Genomic DNA, 12,056 nt, shown 5'->3' on the forward strand with positions numbered 1-12,056 from the left:
GACAAAACTGTCTTTATTCCATTTAGTCATCAGTGGAGGCAAGTACATAAAGGCTACAAACAACAGCCCAGTTTTGATGCAAAAAAAAAAAAAAAAAGGGGGGGGGGGGGGGGGGGGGGGAGATAGCAAAGTGCACTGCAAATCCCAAAAGCAGCACTGCACAATTGTTGTTTATGAAGCATAGCAGATGAAAACAAGTTTGAGTCCAGGGGGAGGAGAAGTGTACAGCTAAGGATGCTACTGTGGCACATCAGAGCATACCAACCACAGCTCACACAAGCACACGCTCATAACAAAATTTTAGGATAACTTCAAAGGATCTACAAAACTGCCCGGCCAAGCGCTCAGAAGAGGAGAATACAGCTAGAGATGGTAAATCAAAGAAAAAAAGTTATCCTTTTTTCTTTGTCAAGGGAGAAAATTGCAGTTCATTTTCCTTTTTTTTTTTCTTCTTGCGTGTGTGTTTTGTGCTGTCGCCGCTTTAGGTGAAGTCTTTTAATACATTGAGTTTCAGGTTAAAAAAAAATCTGATTCAACCCTCTCGTCGTGTGCCTTCATCACAGTCTTTGTATTGATCAGTCATAACCTCTTTGCCCTACAGTCATTTATGCCAGTCTCTCTAATCACCTGATGCTTGCATGAATATTCAACAGACTAACCTGTAGATACATTAATTTTAATGAGGCATACAGTAAATGAAGTGTGAACGCCAGAGGTGCTGCTGGGTCTCTGCCTAAGACTTTGGCTTCTTTTTTTTTTTAAATAGTCTAATGATTACTTAATGACCACTGAGCTGACAAGCTTTCTACTAGGCCACAATATAATGCCTCCACTTTAAAGGGAGAAAAAGTGGGCAAGAGACAGGGAGAAAGAGCCACACACAAGAGAAATGAATAAAAGCAAAAAAAAAAAAGGCGAACATAGAGAGGGATGAGATTTTTTTCTTAAAGAAGACAGGATGAGAGAAAAATGGAAAAGTTAAGGGATAAATCATCAGCTGAACAGATATTCACAAGACAAGTGAAAGTGAGGGTGCAGAGGGAGGAAGAGAGCCTGGAAAAGATGAGAGAGATGTAAAAGACAGAAAGTGAGAACATGCTCCTGGGGGGATTTTGAAAAGCAGCAGGCAGCCTCTTCAGCTCCACTCCAGAGGACTTATAGTCTTAATGGCTGCCTGCTCCGCCTTTAGCATTAGCCTTAGCACAGCCTGGGGCTTATCCACAGCCAGGACACCAAGCATGTCAGGACTGAAGGCTTTAGACACACCCCAATCCTCTGCAGGACAGCACGCTTTGGCCTGATGCTACTTGCCAACCCCTGCCACTTTACACACAACATACAATGCTACAGATGCCAGCTTGTCTGGACCTCTGTGAGCGGGGGCATAGATAAGAGTGTCAGAAACAACGAGGGAGAGGCTTCACCCGACTGACAATTGGCTTCTCTTCTGAACTAGGAGGCTAATGTCTATGCTAACGACCATGATGTATCTATGATCCCATTGTGTCAAAGGGATAGCACCACTTCTCAATTCTACTCCACAACTCCCCTTGAATAATTTCATTAAGACTGGGCCTATTATAGGGATATCTGCACATAAGGACAGCCTTGAACACATCCGCATACAGGGCAAACCCATGCAATATATATTCATAGCTAGTTGTAAAACACAATGTCAAACCAAATTCATTTCCTATTTCCTGCCAGCCTGTCTGAAAGACTGACTGTTGTAAGCAGGCTGGAGAGCAGGAACAGGATGCACAAGAGGTGTGCATCCTCTTGGGGTCAGGGCAACGTTCGGGACATTAATGACCCAGAAAAACTTTGCACAAAGGGGAGAGCACAAGATGTATCAGACTGAGCCATGTGTCTTCATGCTTGCCTGTGTGTGTGTTTGAAAGGGGTCTGCCGATGAGCATAAAACACATTATGCACATTAAACCACAGAACAGTGGCCATTCTGTTAGTGCAGGATGGAGGAGGGCGAGAGCGGGTGTGTATTCAGGAGGCAGCACTGCAGGGCCGTTTTCTGCTCGCTCCTACTATTAGCTGCTGATTTACATGGGGAGCAGCAGCACTGTATCTAGCTCTGAGTTACGACTTCAATTACATCAGCAGCAGGACACACACACACACACATATACACACACGGGTGCTTATGAGAGATGGAGAGACACAACACAGAGAATCTCATTGTGTCGGCAGATAGGGCCGAACAAGGAAACGAGCCGGAGATTGGATTGGGTTTGACAGAAAAATGTGCCGTTGTGAGTGCACGAGAGAGAACGTGAGGATTCGCTCGCGTGAAAAAGAAGAAGACACGATCGGAGGGAACCTGACCTTGAATGTCTGAAACAGACGTGATTAATCAAAAAACCTTTTTGGGAAATTATTTTCCGTTTCACCACACCCCTCAAAGTCTCTTAATTTATCACACATCACGACCTTGCGCGTTTATGCGCGTGTGTGCAGACAAACGGCCCATGACTGCACGTTGAACATTTGCATATGCAAAGAACACATTTGATGAGGCAGGTGATGTGTTTCAGAAATGGATGCAGCAGCCCCGTACACAGAGCTCTGCCTCAGGTGAGCTTGTGGCAATCCCAAACTACATCCATCGCAGGCCAACAAAAAAAAAAAAAAAGGGAAAAAAAAGAAAGGGGCACAAAAAAGATTTAGAACCCTGTCACCAGCAATGACACTGTGGTAAAGCCTCTATTGTGCAAAAAACAAGCAGAGCTTCCATATCCTTATTATACAGGAGATACTAACAATGATGAAGAAGCTATCTGAAGAATTATGAGGAGGAGGGAAGAAGGGAATTATAAAATACTGAAAATCACAAGACTGAGGCAGAAGCTGGGGGCGTTTGCAGGGAAACATGCAGCTAAGTGAGAGTAAAGGGGAAAGAGGACATTAGATACTTATGGGAAGAGTGAGAACACAATATAGAAAGAAAAGGAAGACATGAGGGTGACAGGCCAGGCCCTAAGACAGACAGCTCCCATCTATTCCCTGATACGCAGCAATCTCCAGTCACTGCAGTGAAGGCAGCATTATCAATAAAAGCCTGGGAGGCAACTACTTCAGTGGCATGAAAGGAGGGCGCACGCGGCATCTCCAACTGCTGGCCCACAAGGCGGGACATGACGGTATGAGGAATATATTCTCTAACTCAAAGCGCAACCACAAGGGAGCAAAACAAGAGAGGAGGCTAGGAACAAGCAAAAATAAAAAAGGAATCCATTCCTGCACTGCGATGTTTGATCATGTGAGCGAAAGGTAGCCAGGGAAACGCATGTGTGGGAGATTAGATGAGGAGAAACTCTAAGTGGGACACCCCACCCCATCATCACCATCATCATTCTAACTCAGCCAATAACCAGGCGGCCTTAATATCCCGCTCCTCATACCAGACACGCACGCACGCGCGCACACAGAAGTGCACACGCACACACTACAGTGATGAGAAAAATGTATTGATCTCCCCAAATTATCATTAATCTAAATTCTCGTTCCATTAGGGAAGATTCAGCATAATTAGTTTTGTGTTTTCTGCGTACGAGTGTGTGTGTGTGTGTGTAGTCTGCGTTATGAGTAGATGATATTAGATTGTGTTAGAGAGACTGAGGCTTCCCCGGTGATCTGCCATGCTGAACATGTGTTTGCCATTATTGCGTTTCAGAAAGATACAAAGAGAAAACTCAATCAGGTGAAATCTAATATCACTACCACTGTACGTGAAGCTGTATAGCCACGGCGTGTTTATGTTATTTCTGTTTGTTGGCGACTATACTCTGCTGTGGGATCTAATACGGAATCATGTTCCATCATAAGATAATTACACTTTTGCTCAGGGAGACAACCCCCCTCCAAATGTGTGTACACACGCACACATAGACACTGTGCTCTTGTATAGGATGATGATGGTTGTGCTCCTATGTGAGCGATGGTTTTCTCCATGTAGGCTATGGTGGATAATTCAAGCCAAACTGCTGCACAGAGTTGCCTCTCACAATGAACATAATAACTGTATGCGTGTGCAGATATGGTGGTGAACTTGTCTGATATGACTCATGGGACAGGCATCGTACTGTTAATGAAATCTGGAAAATGTAGGCTTGGACTGGGCTACAGACACCCCACTAGTTTGACGGTGTATAACGCTGACCAGCCTACTCCTCAGAGGGTTTGGTCCGGCTTTCATCGACTTCCAACATTTTTATTTTCTTCTGTTGATCAAGGGCAAACAAGTTTTAAGTCCCTGCTTTTGAAGTTCAGCGATATTTTAATGAAGAGCGCCATTTCACATATACAAACCTCCCTATGCTTGGCACACATGTACCTTTCTTCTGAATTAAACATAGCGGTATAACAGACCATCAGAAAGCTGAGAGAAACTGTTTTTCTGTTGGGTGATTCTTTATACATTGGTAAGCCACTAAAAAAAATATATATATATATATATATATATATATATATATATATATATATATATATATATATATATATATATATATGTTATTATTATTATTATTATTTGAATGTAGTGGTACATCAAAGTAGGTCAAAGGTCAAAGTAGCCACATTTCAAGGTTTCTTAACAGTACATTTTTAACAAGCTGGTCAACCTGTCAGATATTAACATGAAAGCTTGCAGAAGCTGACCATAAGGTGTGCGGCATGCCCATATGCAGTATGTATGTACGCTGCCAAAGCAGCTCATACATATTGAAAAAGTACCTCTGGAAGCATGGTTTAAAGTCTCTCAATTATGTATCTGGTCAGATGCTGTGTTTGCTCACACCTCATTACACACACTCTCCTTTATCCCACTTCTGTGGGAGAGGAACAGTAAATGCCAGCCGCTCATTTAGCCAGGAGTGGTTAACATTTAGGGAAACAGTGAGGAAAAACAGATGGTGAGGAGAGGCGTGAGGCAGAAAGAGACGTCCTACATTTTGACAAATGAATCATCGGCCTAAATGCAGGTCACAACCAAAAAAAGAAATGTAGAAGAAGAAGAAGATAGAAAACCCCATAAGAGGCAGTGGACACGAACACGGCATGACCATGACTGAAATAAGCTTTGGCAACCAATGAGATAAAGGAAATCAGTCGCTCGCCCTCCCCTGTGTGACAGTGCCCTCATGCACAGAATGACTGCATCGTTACGGTTACTGATTGGATTGAAGTCGATAACTGATCACATCGTCATGGTAACTAATGGTATTACCAAGCTAACCGATCACTTTGTCTTAGAGACAGACACTGCTGGAAAAGAGAGTGGAAGGAGGAGACCCCTGATTGCTATGAAATGTCTGTCTCTGTGTGTTTGTGTCCTTTTACATTTTTCTGGTTATGGATAAACAAAGTAAACTGCGCACGGGCAGGAGGTAAATGAGCATTCAGGATGATAAGTTGATTTCCAAATACTTTTTGAAGGGGCCGGAGATGCAGCGCGGTCTGCATGAGCGGTTAAGGTCAGAGCAGAATCAGTCACGCAAGTAAAGCACCGTCTCTGCACTGTAGTGCTTCTATAGGTTTGTTTAATACATGTTTGCATTATGTATTGCTCCATTCTAGATAATAAAACTGAACTCTTATTGCTCGTATTTCTTTCTTACATGTTTTAGTCCCATCTGCACTCATCTGGAGGTGCATGTGTGGGTTACACTGAGGACCGCAGCGGGAGAGACATTAAGTCTGAGTTGAGTTTGAGAGCAGGAAGAGAGGTGATGTTCAGCTGGGTCATCTTGACCTTGGATCAAGTACGAAAGCTGAGTCAGTGTATTGTACTGACTGACAAGAAGATGTACTGATGAAAATATGATTTTGCTGAAATTCTACTGGGCGTGGGACACTTGGTCAAAACGACCAAATTGACATTCACCATAAGATGCTTTGCTAAAGAAAGTTTCATCTGTTGCAGTATGACTTTCTGCAACAGCATCTGAATTAACAGCACCACGGAATGAAAGACTATTCATACTATACGTGCAACGACATTCATCTGGCCGACTTGAAAAGTGCTGTTGATCATCACAAAGTGCCTCTGAACTCAATACAGCATCTCACTTATCCCCACCTGAACAGGTGCCTGCAGGCACGCATTGTTCACGGTCACATGTAGAACACTGCAGACCAAATCTTTGTATTTCACTTCAATGATTGCTGATATTATTTTAACACTTGAAAGCCTACTTGTCATCCCACCCACACATCTCGCTGACATTCTTCCTGCTAAATCCAACAAATCGGATCCCCTGTTGTACAGCAGGTACAACAACGCTTAGTTGGACTGCTTTAAATCCTACGAAAATAGTGGGTTATTTTATCAGCAGGATGAGCTTTTTTCCAGGGGTAAATTCACCTGAATAAATGAAGTATCGTACTGTTAAGGTACATCAGACTGGGCTAAATTGGGCAAAGCGGGTTTGTGCTTCTTTGTGGGGATTTTTTGTTTGCATTCGGCCACTAATTGGGCTGTGTCTGAATGGGTTCTGTGCGTGCATGTGAATGTGCCTGTGAAGCACAGAAGGCCAATGAGGGCGGAATAGACAGTTTAATGCCTCCGCTGAGGAAAAGGGTTCAAGGACAGATCGCTCACTCCCTTTATCACACTTTCTCTCTCGCTCCGTCTCTGTCCTTTGCTACTTTCTCTCCTCCCTCCTTCACTCAGTTTTCTCTTCCTGTGGGATATTTAGCAATCCATTCACTGCGCTCCATTAGGAGGCTCCACCCTGCCCTGCATACTCAGTCACACACACACACACACACACACACACACACACACACACACACACACACACACACACACAAGGACATCCACAGAAACTCCAATTAGTGGCTAAACCACAGACTAAGAGCAATTAGAGCAGGTAGAAATCCTCTAAGCTCTGGTGCCTTCACCCTATTTGAAAGTATATAAGTCTGTGTGTGACTGTATGTTTGAATCTGTGTTTATCCCCGTTTGTGTGCTGGTCTGTGTCCACTCCAATTAGATGTGTGTCAACCTGGCAACACAGTCTTGCAGCTTTACCTGGCTGTAGGACACTGATGCCAAGTGGGTTGGAAGTGCGATTGGCCACTCTGCTCCAGCTGTTGTCGTAGTTCCTCCTCCACAGGACTGCAGTGCAACGATATTTGCCCGCCTCACGGCGCCCGGCCCGGGTCACAGACAGCCAGAAATTGGTGTGGGAGTGGGAGCGGTCCACGGTGGTGCGGGTGCCCAATCCCAGCAGTTGCTCCCCCCACTGCAGCGTGCCTTCGCGCGTGAAAGTCACCAGTTCTTTGAACTCTCCTTCAGCCTCGCCATCAATTTCTGTTCCAGCTGGCTTAAAGTGCCAGGTGACGGAAGTGGGGACGCGTGGGTTATGGCGGGGCTTGACCAGGCACAGGAGATCAAAGGAGTCTCCGAAGGTTATGGATGGTGTGCGCGATGAGGCCGACACCGAGAAGGAGGACTCTAGATGATGGAAGAAGAGGGGAAAGAAAGTTAGGCTGGCACACAGTCAAATGGGCTTTTTATCTGACTAATGATAAATCTTTACATAATAAAGTTTAAAAAGTAATCACATTCTGGAAAGAGTTTTTGTTTCAGCATAGGTACCAGGAGGAAGAAAGTCCACTGCTGAATAAGACCATACTTATCTAAGAGTTCACAGGTAAAGCATTTCTCAGTCTCCAAGTATTCTCCAGCATCATTACAGGTGTCAAAAGACAGCTGTGTGTGCGCGTGAGTGTGAATTTGTAAGCTTGACTGTGAGAGAGCGCCTCAAAATTAACGGTGATGCAACAAAGAAAACCCAGGGGGGAGATTTCCTCTAAGCGCCGATGTTCGATCTACGCTCAACTGCTTGCCAAGTCTAAACTATCCTCATTAAGCTAAAAACAATCTCCCAACTCCTTATATTACTGCCAACAGACACCTACACTGGAAAACAAGAGTGATCAGAGAGGGAGAGAGAAAAGAGATAGGCTGGGTGAAACAAATAAACAATAATAATAATAAAAAAAAAACAATCCCTTTTCTCTCTGGCCCTGCTGCACCTATTTCAGGGCACTCATTGAATGTGACTGATTGCACTTGAAAATGAGAAAGATGGTCATACACAGATACAACACCAACAACAACAAAAAAAAGCGTGAGGTGGAATGAAAACATGTTGATGAAGTCTGACTTTTGCCAGATCGGATAATTCGTTTCCTTGAGACTTTGCGCATTCTCCATTATGTTCTTGTCGACAGCATCGTTGCTTTCTCTCCGTCCCTCACCCTCTCCTGTCCTCTGACAGTCATCATCCTCAGCGTCCTTCAGGATGTAATCAATGGCTTTCTGTCCAGACTTGGCTACAGCTGGGACAGCTGCCTGGGGCCATAATTCTCTAACAGACAATAACTCTCCCCTCTCACTCCATCTCTCATCGCCTGGCAACCCTCTTCCATTTTCCCCTCACAGTCTGTCTGCCTCAGTGACAGAAAAGAGGATTTCACGCTGATCCATTTTTTTCCCCATACAACTCTCTTTTTGTGTGTGAATAAACATTGTGTTTCTTTCCATTACCGTACAAAGTGTGCTTGATTGTTTGGAACACCGTGTGTGTGAATATGTACCCTCCACTGTCATTTGTCTGCTTATGTGTGCCACCTGAAACACCATAAGGGCCCCTAATGCCAGTCAACTAAATAAGTCCCAGAGGACATCCACTTGCTATTCTCAGTAGGTCTTGTCAGGAAGCAAAGGGAATTGTGAATAAGGATGATATAGAATACGGTATGGGCACAGTGGCCGCATGAAATTTCACCCACCACACTGTCAGTCACTGCTTTTACAAGCAGTAATCAATCCTGTGTTTGTTGTTGTCGGAGGCTGGGTGGGACAAACCCTGCTTTTGATGCAAGTTTTGAATGTCCAGTATATGTCCAATGATATACCCCTTGTCTCAATCGGAAAATGCTACTATTGGCCTTTTAAGCTCAGGAACAGAAGTGTAAGATTTTCTTTTTCTTTTTAAATCAAATGCTCCATTCACATGGTAGGTTTAGGTCCAATAAACATGCTTTTGGAAGCTAAAGTGAGGAAAAACACAGGCCAAAACAAATCAGACATAACACACGTATTGACCGTCATGCTATCATGCCTATTTAGAAAGCCAAGCATGGAGGAGAAGAGGGTTGTCGAGAAGTGCAACTGAAGAAAGATGAACATCTTTGGACTTCCTTTTTTCGGATTTGCATAATATGTCCCTTGTTCCTCAAACAAATGTTTCTGTTGTTGCCCAAACTTAAGAAATGGCCACTTAAAAACTGACATCTCCTCTCTGCAGCACCACTGTCTGCTGCTGTAGGGAGCTAATCCGTTAGTTGTGTGTCTATGTGTGTGTGCATGCTGCACCCGGTGCTCCTGCCCTGCCAGCGCCTCACTGCTCTGCTCCAGTGGCTTCCTCCGCCTGTACTGAGGATGTTCAGCTTAAGTCAGCAATGACAGAGGAGACCCACAGACTGTGAAACACATTTCCACTGCATTTCCATTCTAATAATTCTGGCTAATCCAAGTGTGTGTGTGCGCACGTGTGGGTCTATCATGGGTGTCATGGAAGCACTGCTCTTGACATGAGGCAGGTGGTGTGAGAGTGTGTGTCATAATAGCTCTAGCCCCTAAGCAGTACATGAATAAAACATGCTTTATTCTACCATGTGGACTCCATGTTTTTCCTGAGCCATTTGTCAGTCTTTAGCAAATCACAAAACCCATGTGTGTCCCTTTGATTCTGTGTACAGACATGCTGGAATTGTCAGGGCATTTACATGCCTCACTGACTTGTAGATATTAGAATACAGATCAGATTAGGATGACATTGCTCACCGACAGTTGTGACATTGACCATCTTGGTGTCGGATCTTTCTTCACTCTTCTCCCAGTTTAGCTCAGATTCAGAGCCGGTGTGAAGCCACTCAGTGGCTGAGCAGCGGTACAGGCCCCTGTCCCCAGGTAAGGCGTTGTGTATGGAAAGAGAGAATGTGTCAGCTCGCACCTTCTCCACGCGTATCTCCCCATAACTGGCACGCTCTCTGTAGCTGGGGCTATGCCATATTGTGCCGTCCCGATCAATGGAAGCCACTTCCTTGGTCAGTGAAGCTGTTTTGCTGTCTGTCCACTGCCAGACAACAGACACGGGGCCCGTGGTAGCGTGGACTGTGCAGGTCAGCTGGATCACGTCACCCTCTAGGACCACTGAGGAGTTACTGGACAAGAACACTGTGATGTTGCTCTCTGAGTGGGAAGAGAAAATACAGAGATAGACAGTGAGTTGGTTGTGATGCAGAGAGAAAGCTGACTGAGAAAATATCCACACGCCCATTTACATAAATAATAATACTAATAAGCTGGAGGGGGAGGCTGGGGAGAAGAAGTCTGCGCTTCTCTGCTTGGGCTGCTGCCCCTGTGACCTGCCCCCAATAAGCAAAATAAAATGGATGCGATGGATGGATTACTAAATTCAGAACTCTGCAAAAGTCTATCCAGCATGGCTCGCAGTGTTTTTCAATAAGTTCATGTCTTAACAGACTTAAAATGTGACATCTTCAGGTCTCTAACTGTGGTTTTTTAAACTGTGGGCTGTCACAGGGCCATTCTGACGAAAGAGCTGCACTTCTGTTACATCAGACCAGAGAAAAGTTTTCTTCAGCCTTTTCATCAGAGTCTGTTTGTCAGGTCAAATTCCAAGTGGGCTCTAATACATCGAGTCACAACAGTTTATCTGCCTACTTAATGTTGTGTAGCTCCCCCACTGTGTTGCTAAAGGTGCTTCATATTGAGGCCATTAATGTTAAGGCTCAAAGTTTGTTCATCTTATTACAAAGCAGAATGTCATTAACTTCACTGATCAGTGGTACTATTGTTGTGGCTGATCAGCATCCTTTAACTCATGAGTGGCCTTTGAACAACAAGGACTGTCAAGGTCAGTCATAGAGGGGCTACGTCCAAATCATGGTAAATATTTTATTGAAGAAAACAGACTTAAAGTGATTTTTTTTATTATAATTATTTCTATTATGGTGAATTATTCATACAGAAATACAAACTCTAACTCTCCTACAATAGCTTAGAATTAAGAACACTTATGTCTAACAAACAAACGAGAAAAGGAGAAAAAAAATGAAAGAATGTATCAGTAGAATTTATTTTTGATGTATTTTTCTCAATATGCACTTTTTTTCTGAGTCATTTCCAGTAAAAATGTTTTCTTGCAGACTATTAAAACTGTTTTGTCCATGATGGAAATCTAAAATTATTCTGATTTCATTAACACCAACAAACGAAACAACATTTTAATGATCAATCTGTTGAAAGATAAAAAAAAGAAAAAAAAGAAGCATATATATTTAACCACACTTTGCTGTGATGCAAAACAGCTTAAGCCAGATGCCTGGTCGTTGTTTTTCTCTTCAAACTGCAAGTTTAGTGTTTGGTTCAGGTTCTGTGCTGTGAATATTTTCAGGATGGATTGAACGTGTGCACAAGTAACGAGACTCCTGTTTGGTGTTCGTCTTTATTACAGAGAAAGTTGCCAAATGCAGTTAAGTGCTGCCAAACATGCAGAGCATTGGAGCAGCTTGTGTGAGTGTGTGTGTGTGTGCTTATAGGTGCTCTTTCACAGTCAACTGCAAATGGATTGCTGAGAAGTTCAAACTTGATTTTCTGGGCTTCAAAGTCAGAAAACTCGCTCTGAGAGCGCAGTTGTGTTTGCTCAGTTTTTCAACAAAAAGTGCAACGGGCAATGCAGCGCTACAGATCTGCTCCATCATCGATTGACAGCAAGTGACTCGGGTTTCCTTCTAACATCTGTGTTTCCCACAGGGCCAGATTGGCTTTAAAAGCTCTTGCATGTTTCATCATCACATGGCCCTACCCCTGAAGCTGCCCCTACCACAGTGAACTGGTATTTCGCACCAAAATTCAAACTCACAGAGCCATTTTTCATCCACGAGCTCTTTGGCATCTTTCCCTTTGCTTTCCATAAACTCAACTTGAAACATCTTTCCAGCAC

General features: G+C 43.8%; 1 protein-coding gene across 1 annotated transcript in view; it reads right to left on the reverse strand.

Annotated features, from left to right (window-relative positions):
* igsf3 (immunoglobulin superfamily, member 3) overlaps positions 1-12,056 on the reverse strand; it is a 75,663-nt gene that overhangs the window by 7,759 nt on the left and 55,848 nt on the right. Inside the window, exons 5-6 of the mRNA XM_085374518.1 lie at positions 9,872-10,279; positions 7,046-7,471 (exon numbers count right to left, since the gene is read on the reverse strand). Coding sequence (XP_085230644.1) covers positions 7,046-7,471; positions 9,872-10,279 — 834 coding nt within the window. The remainder of the gene's footprint in view (positions 1-7,045; positions 7,472-9,871; positions 10,280-12,056) is intronic.

Source organism: Diplotaxodon limnothrissa, linkage group LG16 (assembly GCF_057381915.1).
Source record: "Diplotaxodon limnothrissa isolate DT_005_m linkage group LG16, D_limnothrissa_male_GT1.1, whole genome shotgun sequence".
Taxonomy (NCBI): Eukaryota; Metazoa; Chordata; class Actinopteri; order Cichliformes; family Cichlidae; genus Diplotaxodon; species Diplotaxodon limnothrissa.